Source organism: Triturus cristatus, chromosome 1_2 (genome assembly GCF_964204655.1).
Source record: "Triturus cristatus chromosome 1_2, aTriCri1.1, whole genome shotgun sequence".
Lineage (NCBI taxonomy): Eukaryota > Metazoa > Chordata > Amphibia > Caudata > Salamandridae > Triturus > Triturus cristatus.
The window spans coordinates 100093130-100113956 of record NC_140580.1 but is presented as its reverse complement, the minus strand read 5'-3'; the positions used below and the strand labels follow the sequence as shown (position 1 = coordinate 100113956).

The following is a 20827-nucleotide window of genomic DNA, read 5'->3' as shown; positions in this document are numbered from 1 at the left end:
AAGTCTGATGGTTTCCCGCTATCACCCAGTTCGAAGTTACTCTGTTGAGTATTTGTGTAAGAAGTCTAGAAGGACTGGGAAAGCGCACAACCTGCATCACAGTTCACATTCAAAGACATGTAGGCTTTCTGCACTGAGGAAAAGTAAATTAATTATCAAAGATTTTTTTTCTTCATTTGAACCAACTAGACCTTCAGGAATTCATCATTATAAGGACTTCCATTCGCTTCTGCTACTTTTCTGCCCTTCACTGGCCTGCGTGAATATTTGCTCACTGTTTACAACTACGGTTTTCACGGCTTGTTTGGTGCGTCTTTTGTGCCATTAAGAATTCAGACAGGTAATTAGACACTTGGAAAGATTGTGCTATGTAAACAGAGCAGGGGTGGGACCACACTACCTACAGGACTTCGTTAAAGGGTATCCGACTCCAGCTTGCTTCGTTCCAGTGGCCGTTCCCTATGTGTGATCAGAACAGGATGGGAGGGCGTTCATTTGTATGTCCGGGCCCTACCCTGTGGAACTCCCTCCCACAACAGAGGAGACAGTCCCTCACTCACAGTTTTTCAGATACAGCTGAAAACCTGGCTGTTCCGAGGTGGTTGTGTTCTGACGATCTCCATCTGTTGGTCATGCGGGAAAAACCCATACTGGGTAGCTGTGCGCTTTATAAACTTTTAAAATAGATGAATTAAATAAGATTTCATTGATCCATATTTTGGACGCGGGTCCTCTAATGAAGATTAGATTCTAACACCAATGAAAAACACTGAGATTGAGGAGAGTCTTATGGAGAATAAAACCGACAGGTAAAGATGGAAACTTTGGAGCATATTTCTGAGATGATACCCATGCAATCCAGCTGTTTTAGATGGACCATATATTTACCTTTGGCGCCCAAGATGTGTCTTTGCTATTATTTGTACTTCCATTTAGTCAAAACTAGCTATCTTTTGATGGATAGTGGGATTTGTGTGAAAGTCAATGGAACTACTGAGCTCAGTGCCCCAGCGACCTGGCTTCTCTTAGCCAAGGTATGTAGGATCTGACTGCGCGTAGCCATTGTGGGATAGCCATCTTTTATGAAGAGGGTTGTTACTTGCTCATCCTATGTTCAGGAATGAATAGTCTTTTAGTGGCAGATAGACATCCCATTTACCCAGGGCCGGACTGGCCGTAGCGGGCACTGGGCATTACCCTGTGGGCTGCCAGGGTGGGGGGTGGTTTTGGACCGCTGGGGGCCGTTTTTGTTACCAGGGGCCGGTTTTGCAGCATAGCTGCAATATCAGCACCTTGTAACAAAAGCAGCTACAGTGTTTTCCATGTGATTAAAATCCCTCCATCACCCCCACGCAACCGGTCCTACGCAATTGCCAGGGCCTTTCCAGTCCGGCCCAGCATGTACCCCAAGTTGAGTTGCACTCGCTGTGGGTGTCGAAAAGGAGCTAAGGTCTGATTTCGGGTTGGGTGACAATGACAGAGTATCCAATTCCAGGAAGCGGTGCTAAATCTGGAGGAAGGTCCACATGTGAAACTTTCGCTCCATCATACTATCTTTATGGTGGAGGACATCTCACCAGTGGATTCTACAGTATCAAAGTGATGAAATGAGAAGCTAGAAAGTTATTTCCATAATGCCAATTCAAGTTTAAGCAAAAACAAAACACGTAGAGCATGTTCTGCAACTGGATTGTTAATCTTGTGCGTTTTGCACACACAGAATGGCGCTAGTAATCTATCTATCTGCCAGGCACCTCTGCCGATGAAGCTTTTGCAGTCTTTAGTGCCTTAGGTAAGTATGGAGCCTCCGGCAGAAGCAGAGAGCCCTGTGGTCAAGTTCATGGCATCACACGCCAAGAATTGTCGATATTCGAAAGTGGCAATTCAATTCCTCATGGTGGATTAAGTTTATGGTCTAGAGTGTTAGTCATTGGGCGCTTTCACCTCACTAGCCTATTTTTTGTCCCTCGGCTCTGATGATTGCGCTATTCCTCATTGCCCCATTCCTCATTGCCCCATTCCTCATTGCCCCAGGCTTAGCTTTGTTGGCCTAGTAATTTTATGAGTTCTGAAGTGGTCTGGTGCCATTTTAGAATTGGCAGTGTGGAGAAAAGAGCACAGGGAGTGTGGTCTGCTATTGCACAGGCTCAATAGCACCCAAGACTTTCCAAGGTCCGATATGTTACACATTATATAAAAGTGACGTTGCATTGCTATGACGTCTCTGCACAATGAGAAGCGGAAGCCTATACCGCTCCATGTAGAACCTCTGATGCTACAGTCACAGTTGATCAGAAATGATTGATTTGTTGAAGTGTGGGGAGCATAAAGAACGGGGTCTGGAGTCAGTCTCTGGTTCGGTGTGACTGCTCGCACTGCCCAGCTCAGACTCCTGCTCGGTGGCCTGTGGCTGGCCACTTTTGGGTTGTGGGTGTATCAAATGGAGATGGTTGCGGGTGCAGCAGGGCAGTGATTTTTTTTGTGCTTTTTACTGACAGTGAAATTATATGCTTCGAACCCGCTCCATCACAGTTGGCATAAGGCCTCAGAGGTTTGGCCCTGTTGCAGTTCTCCCCAGGGCTAAGGTCCCTTCAGAATCCAGTTTTCATGGTCAGCCCAGTCCCAAAGGCCAGACACATTTGTGGCCGCTGTTGTGCTGGGGCCGCACTAGAAGCATGCCGCCAGTTTCTGAGGCTACAGCCCTCTTCAGGCAAGTGTACGAGATGCCTTTCAGCAACAAGCTCATGCGTAGTTCACGCTTACAAACTTTGTCACTTTGGTAATCTATCTGACAGTCAAGAGTTATTTTCTTCATTTTGCCTCCATTACTGCTTAATCATTTGTAGAGCGCACTACATACCCGCGAGGGTCTCAAGGCGCTGGGAGGGGGGGGGGGGGCGCTACTGGTCAAACATCCAGGTCTTGAGTAGCCTCCTGAAGGTCAGCAGGTCTTGGGTCTGTCGTAGGCTCAGTGGCAATGCAGTACGATACAGATGGTGATACAAACCTAGCAGCGGCAGCTGGGGCAACGGCACACAGGCAGTGCTGTGCGGAGGGGGAGCGACCAACCTGACAGGGTGAAGGGTCGCTCCGGGTCAATGATGAGGTAGATCCTACTGGTTTAATTCTTTCTGGGATGTTTTTCCTGAGCAGTACTTGAAATGTCGAGCATACTGTGCACTTTGGTTCAGTGCGCCAGTCCTCCTTGTAGCATTGTGCTCCCTTCAGTAATACATGCGTCATGTCCTGAGTCGCGTGGGAATACAAATCCGACATTTTCGGACACAAGTGCATGCTGTACCTCATTTTACACAGTGTTGCTCCCAAACATAAATCATTTTCTCTTTCTCGGCAACCCAGCAGGTGTGCCATGCCACATATCAGAGAGTTCGGTCATTCTGCCTGCCATCACCATTCTTCTACCAGGGAGCCGTGCAGCCTAAGGTTACTGGCCCTGTCACAAATTTGATATTTCAGAAACCCGCTGAGAGAACAGGTTCGAAGAATTTCTCATGGACTAAATGCACCTGTACACCTAACACATTCTGACCTGCCCTTGCAGGGTACTCTAGCTGTGACTGCTAAGGCTTCATCCACCTTCAGATGCAAACCTACAACCAGCCTGCCATTAACTCCGGGTCCGATGACGAGTCAGTCGTTTTTATCCGACCTGTGCTTAAACCCATGTTTGTGCAAGGTTCGGAATTACAAGTTGAATGTTATTCAACACGTCCAAAGATTATCGGATGCTTAAATACCTTAACCTTCGTTAAATTGTGGCAGGTCACACCTGCCGAAATCTAACATGAGAAAATCACACGGTAAATACTGTATCATGTGGCTTTTGATACATTAAACGCCAAAATTGACATGTTATTCCCTAGACACTCTTAATAGGTGCTATATATTGCACCCAATAAATAGCCAATCCCCTGGTATTGTTATTTACCAGGTACGAGAAGTATACTTGTAATCGAGCACTAAATCGGGCTAATGCTGAATAGGCTGGCTACAGTGAAAGCTTTGATGCTAGTTTGCCATTTGTTTAGGGCTGCTTCTGCTTTACTGAAGGTGTTCAAATTCCTCCTTATTAGCATCTCCAAAACTAAAACAGTGTTTCTAAAGCCATAGCTTCTCTCCTATGGTCACCTTGTAAACAAATGCTGGCAACTCATGGGGACCTCTACCAAGCTCGTGTTCTGTGTGTGAAGGCTGCAGGCACTACATCACGCCAGGCCTTTGGAAGATTCCTATTCTCCAGTTCCCTACCTGGATGTGTGAAATTGTGTTATTTTCTCATGACCTCCATGTTGGGACAGAAAAGTCTTTTGCATGCTGATGGACGTGTACCCCTGTTCTGAGTGTCCCAGCTGCAACACTGTGTGGATCCCTGGTGCTGATTTTTGTTGTCATGGGTGAACACTGATAATGCATGTGAGCCATGACATAGGCCTGTCTCGCAGATTGAGGTTTTGTTATGTTATGTTATTTAGGAACTTATGTAAGCGCACATTCACCAACAGGTCTCTTGGCGCTAGTAGGATTAAGCAGAAAAAAGAAGAGAGCATAAGGAAGAACAACTAATTATAAGCTAGGGAGAACAGCCAGGATTTCAAAGCCTTCCTGAACCGCATGTAGTCAGTCATCAGTCTGATAGGATTAGGCATTGAGTTCCAAAATTTCGGACCCAGATAAGAGAACCGGGTCCTACCTATTCGTTTCCGTTTGATTCTAGGCACCTCCAAGAGGTTCAAGTGCATCGATCTCAAATTGCGCTCAGGCCGGTGCTTTCTGATGCATGAAATAATAAAACTAGGACCAGTTTCTTGAGTGGCTTTGAAAAGTATGCAGACAGTTTTGAACAACACCCGCTGCTCGACTGGAAGTCAGTGAAGATCTTTAAGTAGCGGGGTGATGTGACATCTCCTATCCTTAAGATGGATGATTCTAGCTGCCTGGTTTTGAATCATCTGAAGCCGATGTCTCAGATATAGTGGTATGCCAAGATAAAGGGCATTTCCATAATCTAACTTAGAAAGGATAAGGGCAATCACAATTTGAATGCTGGCTTCTCTACTAAAAAAATGTCTGATCTTGCGCAATTTACGGAGTTGAACAAAGCAAGCCGAGGTTACTGCATTGATTTGGGCGCTCATAGATAGGTCGGAGTCTATATAGAGACCCAAACTCTTAACCGATGATTTAGGGCTAGGGGCCGCACCTAACTCGGGTGGCCAATATGATGGTGCCCAGTGAGTGATTTTATTGCTCGGGATGATTATTTCAGTTTTTTCTGAATTCAATTTAAGTTGATTCTTATCCATCCAAGTTTTTACATACATCATAGAATTCCTGATAAAATCTTTGCATTCGGAGGAGTTCTCCAGAGTAAAAATCAACTGCATGTCGTCCGCATAGTCGAAGATTTTTACCCCCCCTCTGCCGAAGACTCAGGATAAGAGGACGTATATAAATGTTAAAAAGAATCGGCAACAGGGTGGAGCCCTGTGGAGCCCCACAACTCATTTCAACAGTATTGAATTTATAGGGCGACGGCCACACAGATTGTTTGCGGTTTTCTAGAAAGGAGCCAAACCAGTCCAGTGCCGACCCTCCAAGACCTGCTGCGGCAATACGGTCCAACAAGATTTTGTGGTTCACGGTGTCAAATGCTGTAGACAGGTCAAGGAGGATCAGAGCCTAATTGTGATCAGTGTCAGCCTGTCCTTTAAGGTAGTCCAGGACAGATAAGATCACGGATTCGGTGGAATGAGCGGGACGGAAACCTGCCTGATAAATGTTCAGAAACTTTGATTCTTCTAAAAAGGAACTGAGACAGAATGCCACGTGAGTTTCCAGTAATTTTGCTGGAAACTGAAGCAGTGAAATGGGTCGGTAGTTTTGCAGCTTATTAAAATTTAAGGCTTGTGTTTTTTAAAGTGGAATAGCTACTGCTTCCTTAAAGGCTGATGGTACCGTTCCCTGAAACAGGGAAAGATTGAGTAGCTCAAGGAAGATATCGGGAAAAGCCCGAAAAATTGCTTTCTTTATGTTAATAGGGCATTCCTCCCTAGGAGAGCCAGATTTAACCTTTGCTACCAGTTCCAGAAAGCTTTTCCTATCTAACATAGGAAAGATATCAAGTAAAAAGGGATTGGGAGGGACCTTACTGTCTTCAGTATTGTGATTGCTGCAAACAATAGAGTTTTGAATTGTTTTTATTTTTTCAACAAAAAAAGAGTTCAGATCATGGCAGAGTTCCTGGGTGGCTTCGACATGAGGAGCCACACGACTAGGATTGGAAAGTTCTTTCACAATCCTAAAAATTTCCTTGGAGCTGTTCTCAGATTCGAGTACTTTAGTGGTCAAAAAAGCTCTTTTAACCTCTAAGATCGCTATTTTGTACACCTTTAATTTTGCTAAATATTTTGTTTTGGCCTCTATGGAGTATAATTTCTGCCATTTACATTCAGCTTGGCGTTCTTGAAGTTTTAGGACTCCCAACTCCTTAGTAAACCATTTGGACGCTTCATGTTGCCTGAGGCGAGAGTATTTAGTCTGAAGGGGAGCATGGATGTTAAATGTCTTCCTTTGCCATTCGATAATTTCTCTTTCCCTATTGTCTAGGTCTCCATCGGGGGGAAAGCTGCTCAGCGGAAAGAGTATCCAGGAGCGCTTTCAAATCAACCCGGTTCCAATTTCTAAACATGCTTCTCAAGGAGGATGACTGTTCTAACACTAATAGTGACAAATTAGTTAGTTTAAAGCTAATAATATAGTGATCTGACCACACGCAAGGTTGGGCTACCAACTTGTATATGGTAACATTGGTAGACCACACTTGATCAAGAGTGGCCTCCTTTGTGCGTGGGGGTGTGAACATGTTGGATAAAATTGAGGCTGGTGAACGACTCTGTAAGTTCCTTCGACAAAGTACCCTCATCTGCTTCGTTTGCCCAATAGTTCAGATCACCTACGACCAAAACTTTACCATAGTCTGTAGACAGAGACGCAATATGATTTGCTAGAACTTTGTGAAAATTAGGCATAGATTTGGGGGTCTATACAATATCACTCACAAAATGGTACTGTTGAATAAGTCCAATTTGATTACTAATGAATCAACAGATGGCAGATCAAGGTGAGGCATAGTGGAGACATGTAGTTCTCTTTTTATAATAGCCGGCACTCCACCCCCTCTTTTCCCTGGCAATCTGTAAGTATGATAAAGCAAATAATTTTACGGAAGAGCTGTTAGGATCTCTGGGGAAGATTCCTCCGTAAGCCATGTTTCATTCAATAATAGCAGATCAGGAGAGTCAGTAGTTAATGTGTGAAATATTTTCAGTTGATGCTTAACCATTGAACGCGTGTTAAGATACATCACATTAAGGTCTTGGATTCGCCGTTAATTCTGACCGGTATTCATAACAGATATGGGCAGAGCAATCAGGCTTGGAAGTTGTTCATCTATGGTTGCGGCAAAGGTGTAAGGTCTAGGATTAAGATGTAATTTCTCAAACTTTTGCAATTTTTAGTAATTGTACCTTTTTTAGTGCCATATTTTTAAAACTAGCTGCAGAATAGCTGTATTTTTGGGCAGAGTGACCTGCCCCATGCTCCGGTCTGGCGCGGACGGGCGCAGTCGGGCTTGCCTTAGGCGTGCCTTTGGCGCGCCAGCGGCGTGCCCGCGCCACAGGCATGAATTTAAAGCCTGTTCCGGCGTCAAGGGCTCCGCCCCCTCTCAGCTGACGTCCAACCCTGTTGGAACAGGAGGGGCACCCAAAGCTCTGCCCTCATAGTGGTGAAAGGCTGCTTCCTTTACAAGGAGTTTAGGAGCAAGAGCACTGTGATGGGAGTATACCGTATAGAGATTAGTGTGATTAAACAGGCCTTTTTACCTGTTTTACTGGAATGAGGCTTACAGCTTAATCATATAAAGTTCTGTTGCCTTGCACTTAACTCACCCTTGGACTACATCAAGTTAGTCTGTAGTACTGTACATGCGTGTGCTGTGTGTGTGTGCGCCTGTGAATGGTACTATGCATGGAGGACGCTGGGTTCCCTTCTGGGAGACCCAAGGCTGACTGGGCAAGCATGAGAAAATGGAGGAATTCCCCCAGACAGATTTGTGGATTGTTGCATTCTTGATAGCTGGGTGGGACACAGTGGAGGAAGGAGAACCAGGCTCTTCAATACATTTCAAAGGGTGCTCTTTGATTCAGGGTGTGGTCACTGGAAAGGAGCCGCATGGGCACCTCAGGAAGCAGATGGTGCTGATAAGAGAATCCTAAAGATCAGGCCTGGAACACTGGGTAATCTTTTGATGCACATATCAGTGTGGCTGACAGCCAGGTGTGACACACTAGTCACTCCCCTGATCTGTGGGGCTATCAGATTTGTAGTCACTCCTGCTATGACTGACTGCTTTCTGGAGGAAGGGCAAGACAGAGGAGTGGGCACTTCAAAAGGAAGCAGACCCCTAACACAAACCTCAAAGACTCGGACCCTAAATCACATTTGGTGTGTGGAAAAGGGGACTATAAGAAGGGAATCTCAAGCTCCCCAAAATTGTCAACTGTCAAGCAACGACTCGGGCTGTATGTCGAAGAGGAGAAGCTCTGCAAGACGTCTGCTTTGACCAAGAATAGTAGCTACGGCCTGCCAGTCTCCCAGCTGGGCGCCTGCCCATGGAGCCAGGAGCACCAGTGCCTGTCTGCTTGCCAAGATTAGTGCTCCCTGTGAGGAAGAGGAAAGCACTTGGAGTGAGCGAAGTCCAGTGGAGAGATCCTGGTGAGTGGATCCCCATGGCAAGGTGTGAGGAGATGGCTGATGCACCAATCAGGTTGTCGCCTGTGTGCAGTTTTAAGTTGGTGTATGTCATAACAGGCCACCATGGTTGTATCGATCGGGTCCCTTCTCATGTGCCGAGTGAAATTGGCAACCACGTTTGCCAGCTTGAGCTGCTGTGAAGACTACATGGCTGTTGTGCCGATTGGGTTGTAGCCTGTGGGTGGAGTGAAGTCAGGGACCCCTGTATGCCAGAGGAGGCCGCAGTGACAAGGAAGTTATTGCCATGGTGAATGGGCCATCAGCCGTGTGCGTTGTAAGATTGGTGTATGTCAGAGGGGAGCACCCTTGAAGAACAAAGAATGCTGCGTGGTTCACTGACGCCATCAGGCGAGGACACCATGGTGACCTGTGCAGGCCTGAGTTTCATTGAAGATCGAGACCAGACCAATCACTCCCCCCACCTGCGAGAAGGATCAGAGGAACTTGCGTCTCACTGGAGAAAATGTCGTGGATGCTCAGCCACGGTGCCGGCTGAGCCACAAGTGCTACTCACAGTCAGCAGCCACTGCAGCCCTCTGCGATGTCTGAGAATGAAACGCTCCCAGGAACTCTGGTAGTGCAACCCTTGCATGAGCAGGTAAGACTGATCGCAGGGCCAGAAGGCCCTGGGGGCACTTTTCCTGCTGCATAGCGCTTCGGATGCTGGAACATTTTTGACTTTTGAAGAGTTGGAGTCGAATTCCTGAGACTTGGACTCCTAGTGAGACTTAACCTGAATGTCGCCTATAGTGAATGTAGAATGAGCACTGCCGTTAGTGCGAGTGAAGAGGGACTCTGGACTTGTCTATCGAACACTGGAGCCCTGACCTCGGGACTGAGTGCATTGTTTGTATATGCTGTATTTTACTTTGTGTTCCGATATAAAAAATCTTTTTTTCAGAAAAGCAAGTATGTGACTGGACCGTCATTTATTGCTGCTATTGAACGCAGTTTGAGTTGTGAGCCTCTGTTCACCCCCCTGCATTTATCTCCCCTGAGAGGACGTGGACTGTACGACTGAGAGTTGAGTGCTGAAGGGGGGGTATTTGGCCCTGCTGTTCAGGATCCATAATAAGTCGGGCGTCAGGACATCCGGAGTAATCGGCCTCAACCCCCACGGTTGCGGCCCAGTAGCTCCTGCTTGCCCTGTGGCCCTCTAAAAGGGGTTCTGACATGCCTCCTGTCTGGATGTGGAGTCTGGAGTTTTGCAGCAAGTGCCGCACTGCCACCAACTCCACAGTGTCAGCTGTGAGTCAATAGAGTCTACAGCCATCGTGTCGTGACTTGGTTAAAGGTGCAGGGGATGGTGTGGGCTTACGTCGGCCTGATCTCGTGATGTGTGGTGCACCAGCAGCTGCACTGTGCTGCAGGGTGGGCGATCATTCCGAGTGGGGCGCAGAGGACAGCTGTCAAGTGGCGGAATTCCACCTGCTGGCCTGTGGTGCCCTTTGCAGCAGTAGAACATGTATGCACTGAAGCGCCCTCCCCCTCTCTTGAACTATATATATTTGTGTGTGTTACAGCTTCAAAAGTCTTCGCAGCATGCATATTTACAAACCCTTTATCGAGTCATGCTGAATGAATCCTTCCATTGGGGGAGAGTATGCGGGGTATTCGAGGGATGCAGTCTGCTGTGAGCAATGTCTGCTGTACGATCTCTGTTCGCACAAGCTGTGGGTAAACCAAGTACTCTCTGCTGGCGCAGGCCACGCCATAGTGTATACAAGACTGTCACGAAAGGCTGTGGAGTGTATGCTGGGAGATCTCTATTAGCACAGGCTGTGGTATACACTATAGAATCCATACTAACGGTGTTATGGCGTAGAGCTCTTCCAGCTCCAGCGGAGCTATTCATTTATGCCTTATATGCCCTCCTATGGGGTAGTTTATCCTATACATCCTCCTCTAACTACAGCTGCTATAGAAGCTGTTCTAGAATACTGGACATATATTGCATCTTGTTTCTAGAAGTAATTAGTGACTGTCTCGGATCTGTTGTCTAGTCTTTTTGAATGCCGAACATGAGGTCTTTGAATATTGCGCTCCCCGGGGGCCCAACAGATGGCCTTTCACACTTGTTATTTCTGCACACATTTGGCGACGCTCACACGTTACGTTTCTCTTTCCTCAGTCTCCGGTTTACGTCTCGGAAGTTGGACAAGAACTCATCCACCAAACGGAAGAAAAGTTTGAGATCAGCCCGTACAAAGAACTCTTTTCCCACTGTGCAAAGTAAGTCTTGCCTCACCCAAGCCCTGTTTGTGTGACCCTGATAAACACGCACAGTTGTATCCCATTCTTTCCGTGTTCACATTCAGCAGCGTCCACAGTAAGCATGCAATGCCCCCATGGGAGTGCTGTGGAGTCACAGGTTCCACAATCATGCCGAGGTTCCATCTGTAGTCCGTCTTTTAATTCAGTGTGTTAGTGAACAAGTGCTACATGGTCTGTTGGTCCGGATTCACGGCATCCTGAAAAAGAAGTTCTGTATGCACGGTCGCTGGGCATGATGCCCAACGCCAGCCAGTATTATAGGAACTATTTCACATGCTGCACCTTAGCTAGCCATTTATAAAAGTTCTATTTCACATACTGCACCTTATCTAGCCATTTATAAATGTTCTTTTTCACATACTGCAACTTAGCTAGCCATTTATAAAAGTTCTATTTCACATACTGCACCTTAGCTAGCCATCTATAAATGTTCTATTTCACATACTGCACCTTAGCTAGCCATTTATAAAAGTTCTATTTCACATACTACACCCTAGCTAGCCATTTATAAAAAGTTCTATTTCACATACTGCACCTTAGCTAGCCATTTATAAATGTTCTATTTCACATACTGCACCTTAGCTAGCCATTTATAAATGTTCTATTTCACATAATGCAATTTCCCTGCAAGTTAGTCATGAACTATTTCACATACTCTTCACCATAGCAACAAGTTCTGTATGCACTTAAGGTTCAAAATGGGTTACACGAGAATGAGTCGTCGTAAAAAGAAATTTATTAGAACCTGTACACTGTGTAAATACAAAAATGAATGGAAACAGTTAACTTGAATTTGAAAACTAAGCTCCTTATATAAAAATTATGATGAACAGTTATAATGTATACTTCTAACTGCTAATTTCTCATCTTTAGAATATTTCCTATGTGCCAGATTGAATCCTGAAACTTTTCGTAGGAGTACCGCTGTGCTCCATTAGGTGGTACTGTGTTGCTCCACATTGGCTTTGTTATATCCTGGTAGTGACGGAGCGGAGCCGCATATAAGCGCCACCCCTGTGCACCAATGTCAGTTACTTTCTTTCTGTGCCTTTCAATGCAGATGCCGAGCTCCACTCCCACTTACGTCAGTCTTTTGATGACTCACAAAAACTCAGTCTAGTGTTCAATTGAAATGTCCTGGCAAAAAACTACTTGTTTCAACCCATACTGTGATTGAAGAAAGCAGATATCAGTACGAGGCGTCCCTTTGGTGTTTGGGCTCGGGGTACGTCTTCAAGTCGTGCGATGAATGCACCCTCATACATCCAAAAGCAATCTGGGAATGGACCGTGAAGCTGTACATCAATGAGCAAGGAAGAAGTCATAAACCTCACATGAACCCCACTCTTGATCCAGGGCGAGGGAGCGAACCCGCTTCCAAGGCCGCTCATGTGAGAGGTCTTCATCTCCATTGAAGTATCCGATTACTCAAAGTCTAGGAGACAACATAATAAGGCGAAGCAGGACTCAAACTTATCCCACTACTCTCTACCTAGAGAGAAGTCGTGAGGGTGTCAAGGTACCATACAATCCCCCTCCCGATTGAGGAACACCTTTTGCAGTTGGTTCTGATGCGCCCAGTTCCCTGGGCACAGGTTATCTGGCAGCAGGTCGAAGCATTTAAGAAGGTTATGCAGTGCCAATTTGACACCCTTGCGCCTCTTTCTGGCTCGACTTCAGGCCCCTAGTATGAGCAGAGGGCTCCTGTAGGCTTAACTCCGTCTGAGCCCCTAGACCGTCTCCGGTTATGCACAGACTCAGGTGCAGACTTCCATTCTTACGCCAAGATCTGTACTAGCCCCCTCCCCGTCAATGCCTGGACTGACAGAGGTAGATTTAGTGCTGACTCCGTTGTCTGAATCTGAGCTGGCTTTATCTCGACTCTGACCGAGGACGGACTCTGAACCAGCTGAAATGCACCTGGTCACCTTACCTCCTGGGTCTGGTCCTATCCCCCTTGAACATAGAGGCATACTCTGAGGCTCCATTGTCTATTTGGCTCCAATTCTGATCAGAGCTTGCCACCACCAGGAGATGATGATGGGGGTGATTCATCTCCTCGCTATGATGATGGCAGTTTATACATGCACTTGCAAGAGGCCAGTGGGCTTGATACTGCCCCTGATATAGAGATGATTTTGTGTCTTGGGCCCCAAATGGAAGAGAGTCTGTCATTTGCTGTGGTGATTCAACATATTGCTGGGTTCTTGGACCTAGTGCTGCGTAGTGTTAAACGTTAGAGAAATATTCTTACATAATGTTTGCAAACTGGTCCTGCTTTATCTGAACCCTTGCTCCTGTTCAGTGAAGCCCTCATTGACAACTTAATGGGTAGTTGATCAGTGCCATGTTCCTGCCCGCCACTGAATAGGTAGGTGACCAGACACCTTGTCCGGGACCGGGCGATCCTGACTCTGATCCAGCATCCTACTGCAGAGCGTCTGATGATCCATAAAGGGGATTCTCAGGTCATTCCCTAACGTTCCCTCCTCCTGGACATGAAATCAAAGAGGATAAAACACACGTGCTCTTCAGCTTTCCTAGCCTTGAGATTGTTAAACAATTGCTTGCTTGTTGTTCTGTTACATGCACAACTTCTGGGACATGGCCAGCTAGATCCTGCTGGCAGCCCTGGAAGAATTTTGGGTCTCCTTGGCTCAAACCATTCAAGATGGTGAAGGTGAGGCTGGGTATGTGATTCGTGCTGCCTGGATATTACTGATTAGCACTACTGTGGTGCTCCGTCTCCATGTGTGGATGCGATGTACAGGTTTTTCGGATGACATACAGACATCCGTTATGGAAATGCCTTTCGATGACTCACGCCTATCCGGTGACAAAGCTGATTATACCTTAGAACACTTTAATGAGAGTCCAGCCACAGCATGTTCCCTGGGCCTTTGGGAATCGGCCAGATCCCTCACCAGATTAGGGGCTTCCAAGGCTACTCCCGGGGGCTGGCATTCAGGCACCGCCAGTCCCTCTAGCCATCACTACAAACACACCAGGACTTTGGACGTTGCTCGTGGTGCAGCTTATCATGGACGAAACCACCGCTATGTGCTACTGCAACAAATAGTGATGGGTGGGGTCCTCGGCCCTATGCCAAGAGTTATGGATGTCATTCATCTACAAAGTCTATTTATGCTGGGCTCTGTGACAAATTTGTGGCCTGGAATGGAGTCTGCAAAAAAGACCCCTGACAGGCCAAACTGTTGGATGTTTTATTTTTTGTTTTGTTTTTGGCCCACCAAGGTCTTTCAGTGGGTGCTGTTAAGGAAATTTGTTGGCTTATTTGTATGTCCCATACCGACCTTTCTTGTTTAAATCACCTGTTGGGATGCAATTTTTAAAGGTTCCACAGATGTTTCCTCCCACACCATTTGTTGTGCCACAGTGGGACCATAACTTGGTCTTGAGGTTCCTCATGTGTACTCCCTTGGAGCTAATACACAGTTGGTTTGTTTTGCGTCTTTTGACCTTAAAGAATGTGTTCATGATTGTGATCTCTTTAATTCATTGAACTAGTCGACTCCAGGATCTATCCGTTCAGCTGCTACACACCACTTTTTTTATGGACAAAACAATTACGTCAGTTGTACCAAGGACCATTGAGCGGGCGATTAGCTATTTGTGGGGATCTCTGGGGAAAACAAGGCAGTCCAGTACAGTGCTGTATCCAGATGGATAGTTCTCTGCATTAAGATATGCTGCACATTGGCCAAGAAGCAGTCTCCAGAAGGAATGGGGGCTCATGCCATCATGGCCAAGTCTGTTACCACTGCCCTGTCACGCAGAGAGCCTTTCTTGGGCATTTTTCAGGCCTCAACTTGGATCTTAGTACACAGTTTCACAAAGCACTACTGCTTTGACAGCCAGGTCCAATGGCATGGGCATTTCACCCTGCAAGATTTTCTGGTCCGAGTCCACTCCACAGGCCCTCCATCTATGTGAGGCAGTGCTTTGGTATTTATTCTAAGGTGAGGAATCTGCGGTTAGAAGTATTCATTAAAAGAACAATTTAATTACCTTCAGTAATGCTTTTTTTGTGGATACTCTGATTAACCGCAAATTCCTCACTGCCTTCTCACCTCTTTCTGTGGAGTGGTCTCTTTTTACCATCTAAAAATGACCCACATTAGAGATCTGCCCACTGGTACTAACCATTGTTTTGAGCTCTGCATCCGAGGGCATGTAAATGCGGCTCCCCTTGTCACTTCCGGAGCAGAACGAAGCCAATGCGGAGGAACATGGCGGCGCCACCTGGCAGCACACAGGAGCACTGCTATCAAAAGTTTCGGAATCCATTCTGCTGACTGGGGAATATTCTAAAAGTGAGGAATCTGTGGTTAGATGGAGTATTTCACATGAAAAACATTACTGAAGGTAAATAAGTTGTTCATTATAAACAGCTATTGGAAGGAAATGCTCTCACACATACAAGAGAAAAACACTGGATAATTTGGTTAATGAAAACACCCGAGTTAATGCAGGGAATTTAGAGTGTGCTGTTCTGGAACCGGCCTGGGTAGATTTTATAACTAAATTTCATGAATTGAACCATCCAGACCTGGTAGTTTGGATAATAGAAGGGTGGCGTCTTTTGGAGAAAACCCTTACTGGTAGGCAAATGTTTTAGCCACTTTATTTAGCTAGTATGCTAAAACAGGTAATTTTCCTGAAACATAGTACGGCGCAATCGTAAAACCTATCCACAAAAAGGGTCCTGGGGTAAACCCACCAATTATTTGCTAATCTACTATCCGCAGTCACTAAAATATATGCCAATATAGTCCTGAAGAGACTTAGGCTTTGGTTTGCGAAGAACTACATTTTGCCGTTAGAACAAGGTGTTTTCCCTCAAACCATTCAACATTAGAACATTGTTTTGCTGACCCTGGCTCACAGAGCAGGTGAGGTGTGTGCAACCTTAAGTTATTTTGTAGACTTTAAATCCACGTTTGAACTGGTCAATTGTGGAATTTTATATGAGAAATTGAATAGGTGGGACATACCAATTGTCTACTCGCTGTAATTCAAAACTTACATGCAGACTATTGGGTTCAAGTAGAATGCGATAAGGGGGCTAGATTGACTCACTGTATCCAAGTGAAAAATGGTTTGAAACAAGGGTATATATTGATACTAACACTTTTTGGTTTACATCTTTCTGACCTGCCTGCTTTTATTGAAAATGTTCCTGCATTGTCTCCAGATAAAGGAATCTAGTCGGTAGCCGGTTTATTATCTGCACACAACTCAATAGTCATGAACTGCTTTGGGGATGTAAAAAAAAAAAAACTATGATCCATTGAACAGTATTCCCTCACTAAAAAATATCGATCAATCCTGAAAAACAAAAGCTTTGACTTTTGAAAATAAAAAAAGGATAGTGTTGGCTAGAAAAGTTTAATTTGCAGCAGGTATCAGCTGATAAATATTTGAGATTAATGTTCAAATAATTTTGTTGTGGGATGCTCAGTTTTCAGTGGTCATAGCCATACAGAAAAACTCAGTCAATGCCCTTAAACGTTTTTAAAAGAAACATGGGGATACTCCTCCACCACATCTATTAAGACTCTGAAGTCGAAAGTTATTCCTCAGGCTTCGTATGTTGCAGAATTGTTGGCTCTTGATAGATGCAAATGGAAAGATTTCTAAAGCTATAGCTTAAAAACATAATTTTAATTACTATCAACCTTCATGATTCAAACTTTAAAGCTTGAAATACATCTTACTATTTGGAGCCTTCTTGCTGAAGCACGCTGTCTGAGTTTTTTTTATCTGCTCAACACGCCATAAGAGAAAAGCAAACTGACATATATAAGCTTGGAGGCAATTTATTCTGGCCAACCTCATACAGCAATAGGTTTTAGGAAGCAAATAAACAGGCTTAGTGGACTATTGGGACATTTAGACAGGAGTCCGGGCATATTCTGGGCCAAAACAGTCAGTTCTAAAATGCACACGATAATATGCTGTAATTAAAGTGTACATAATTAGCTCAATTTTGGGGTATTGATGAATTCTTACTATATATTAGCGTATTGAAGATTATGCAGCGAGATCTTACAAATAATAACAAAGGTAAATGGTGCATGGAAAATACAGGGTTTCAGGAGCCAGATGCTATCGAAAGAATAGGGTTTGCCCTTGTAGGTTGCAAATTAAATTATTATTTATTATTAGATTCACTTTTTTAAAAATCAACAACAATAATTATGTCAGACATTAAAAACATATGTTTGTATAATAAGGAATATGGCATTGTTTTTAATAACTGAGATAGTGTATTGAGATGTGATCATAGCTATAGTGAGATTTTTAGGTTCAATTTTAAAATAGGAGGTTTATTTCATGTACGTTTTATAGAAAAGTGTCCTGATGAGCAAAAAGTAAATAAATATACGCCTGATTCACAAAGGGTCTCCGCACTTGTGGCAGAGGCCGCACCTGGGCGGAAACTCAACAATGAGAATTCTCATTGGGGAGATTGCACCCCAGTGCGGAAACTTCCCCACGACTATGAAGCCTCTGCCACGAGTGCGGAGGCCCTTTGTGATTCAGACCCAGTATTTTGTGTTTGCTATTTCTTTGCTGCTTGTATGTTAATTTTAAAATTACCTTAACATAGTTCGTAGAGTTTGTTCTAAATGAAATGTATTTTAAGATGCATTACTTTTGAATTAAATAACAATGCAGTGTGAAAGCTAATAAAAGTTTTAGTCTGTAACCATATTAAAGATTTTTTTTTACTTAATCATTAGTTTATCATTTTGAATTGCATTTTTTCAAAGTAAAAATCTGTTTCCTTCATGGTGATACCATTAGTACTCCCCTGCAACTCTCATTTAAAACTGTTAACCTACACTAAAGAATCAGGATAATTATTTTTGTCCAAGTATCCAATTTGTATTTGTTTAAAAGTGAATCATTTAGGATCCTTTTCATTCCACTTAAGGTGGCACACTAAAGTATACAAAAAATTGATGGATGGAATGCTTGCATACTGCTGGGTCCAAACTGAGGAGACGGTGGGCAAAACAACGATGGATTGTGATGTGGTCCGAGCGATTGCAAGTGCCTGAGATCAATATAAGCATTCCATCCATCACCGTGTTATTTTTGTGTTTGATGCCCTATGTGCACCGGGTAGGTCCTGATGTGGGTGCTGGGCTCACACTGCCACTGGAACCAAGCTATACCTGGCTGAAGAGCCCTAACTAGGGTGTAACTTGTCCCAGGATGCTTGTGTTCTGGTTCAGGGAGGACTTGGCCTGCCAGTTCCTGCTGGACTCTTCCCATGATAAGCAGGGTCAAAACTGATTTGCACATGGCTGGGTCCACACTGACGTGACATGGTGGGTAAACAAATTATGGATTAAACCCAGATCTGTGACTGGGGTCATATGTTTGATGTGTACAGCATTCTGTAAATCATTTGTTCTTTTGACTTTTTTCACCCTAAGTGGGAAGGGTATGCCCAGATGTGGGTCCTGTGCTCACTCTGTCACTGGATTCAAGCTAGATTGGCTGTTGAAACCGATCATAGAATGCTTGTTTCCGGTCCAGGGGTACCTTGCTTGGCAATTAGGACTGGACTGTTTGCATGATGAGCAGATTCAAGACGAATTTGCATATGGCTGGGGCCAAACGGGGTGGCATGGTGAGCAAAAGAACAATGGATTTAACCTAGATCTCTTGACTGGGAGTTAAAGTTTGATTTGTTCAGCATTCTGTCCATCATTTGTTTGTGCAGAATTTTTCGCCCTAAGTGGAATGGGTATGCCCAGACGTGGGTCCCTTGCTCGCTGTGCCACTGGATTCAAGCTAACCTGGCTGATGAGGAGGGATGCCCTGAAACCGGTCCCAGGATGCTTGTTTCCGGTCCAGGCAGGACCTGTCTTGGAAGTTCAGGCTGTACTGTTCCTTTGAGGAGCAGGGTCAAGGCTGATTTGCATATGGTTTGGTCCAAACTGGGGTGGCATTGTGAGCAAAAGAACAATGGATTTAACCCAGATAACTTAACTAGGGGTGAATGTTTGATGTGTTCAACATTCCGTCCATCATTTGTTTGCACAGCATCTAACTGTAGTGTAGGCATCTCCAGGCATGCATCATCTTATCCAACAAACACTTTATCTCTTGGTATGCAAACCCTACCAACCTTACTCCATGTTTATCTATGAACATTTGATTACCTTGTATATGGATTGGCATTCCTTATTTTCAGATAAGTTTTATTGAGTGTTTTCAAAAGTAATACAAAAGTAAAACAACAAAGAAAATACCAGCAAACAACATAAAAGGATGTGTAAGAACAAAGTTGGAAAGACCCCCCCCAAAAAAACCCTCGCAAAACAAGCAGAGTAGTTAATTAATATACATAGCTGATCAGCAAAAATAAAAATGGGTGAGAATTGATTCCGATGTGGTATAATCATGTTCTCCAACAGTAAAAATACATTAAAATTATTGCTGGAGCTGCATTTATAGGCAGAATTGTGCAAACATTGGGTCAATACTAAATGGGAGTATAAGCATAAATATAGATCAGAATTGGCATAGGCACAACATGGAAGTAGACCGGAGTGGAGAGAGATAAGGAACAGAGCAGAGTAGTACCGGTAATCGGAGGAGACTGATGTTTGATGCATGGCCAGGTCTGGAAAATCTACAGGTTGAGGTTACAGAGTGGGCAGTGTCAAGAGTGTTGGTGTTCGACAAAGGAGGTGGGACCCTAAGGAGGGCCTATCTTCTTGTTTTTAATAACATATAAATGACGTTATTTGAAAAAATACTTACCTGCATGGTAAAGGTAAAAATACTTACCTGTGTGGTACTTACCTGCATGGTAAAGATGCGTGGTGGACCCGAGGATGCATTTGCTCAAACAAAATAGCGCTAAATGAAACGAACAGCATCAGCTGTTCACTAAATTTGTTGTTCCTGTGCTCCTGCGGTATGGTTTGTCTGCAAAAGTACTCATAATTACGCCAACTGGTGTAATCGCATAATTTTCTATAATTTCGTGCCTTGGAGTAACGCAAAATAAACAGAATTATTCCAGTGTAATTAAAATGTTATTATTTATTTTATCGTTGATCTTTATTTTATTCCTATGTATGTGTTAGTGTGAATAACTAGATACTTCCTCCCATTACCTCTACCCATCCCATAACCCTAAGGTCACCCTTGCCTCTGTCTATTCATCCCCAAACACTTTCCCTTCACCCATCCCTCAGCCCCCAAGTCATCCTCAACTCCCTTTATCTCGACCCACCCCTGAGTCCTCAGGTCACCCTGAGCTCACTCTACCTGTACCCCCCAGAATCCTCAAGTCAACCCTACCTCTCTTTATCTCTTCACATCCCAAACCCTATAATCAAGATTTTTTAAATAACATAAAAATTATGTTCTTTCAGTCAGTCATAATCGCTTTATTTCGCCAGTACAAAAGACAGCGTAAATAATATTCTATATACGGTTAAGATAGAAATTCCATTCATAAAAAAATCCATAACAGTATAGAATACATAAAAGGAGTATAATTAAAACTACATAACAGGACACTAATACCTCCAAATGAAACAGTGGCAATATGTTTATAAAAAAGTTTAAATATTGCTTTCATTGTCCCAGATTACGAGTACTGTTTCCTCGCACCAAAGAAAGTAAGCTAAGCAGTAACAAGTGAAAGGGTCGGTTAATAGCTTGAAAA

At 44.3% G+C, this 20827-nt stretch overlaps 1 protein-coding gene across 1 annotated transcript in view; it reads left to right on the top strand.

Moving 5' to 3' along the window:
* The window catches only part of GRK5 (G protein-coupled receptor kinase 5), a 481725-nt gene that overhangs the window by 343396 nt on the left and 117502 nt on the right, over positions 1-20827 (top strand). Inside the window, exon 5 of the mRNA XM_085602911.1 lies at positions 10964-11064. Coding sequence (XP_085459037.1) covers positions 10964-11064 — 101 coding nt within the window. The remainder of the gene's footprint in view (positions 1-10963; positions 11065-20827) is intronic.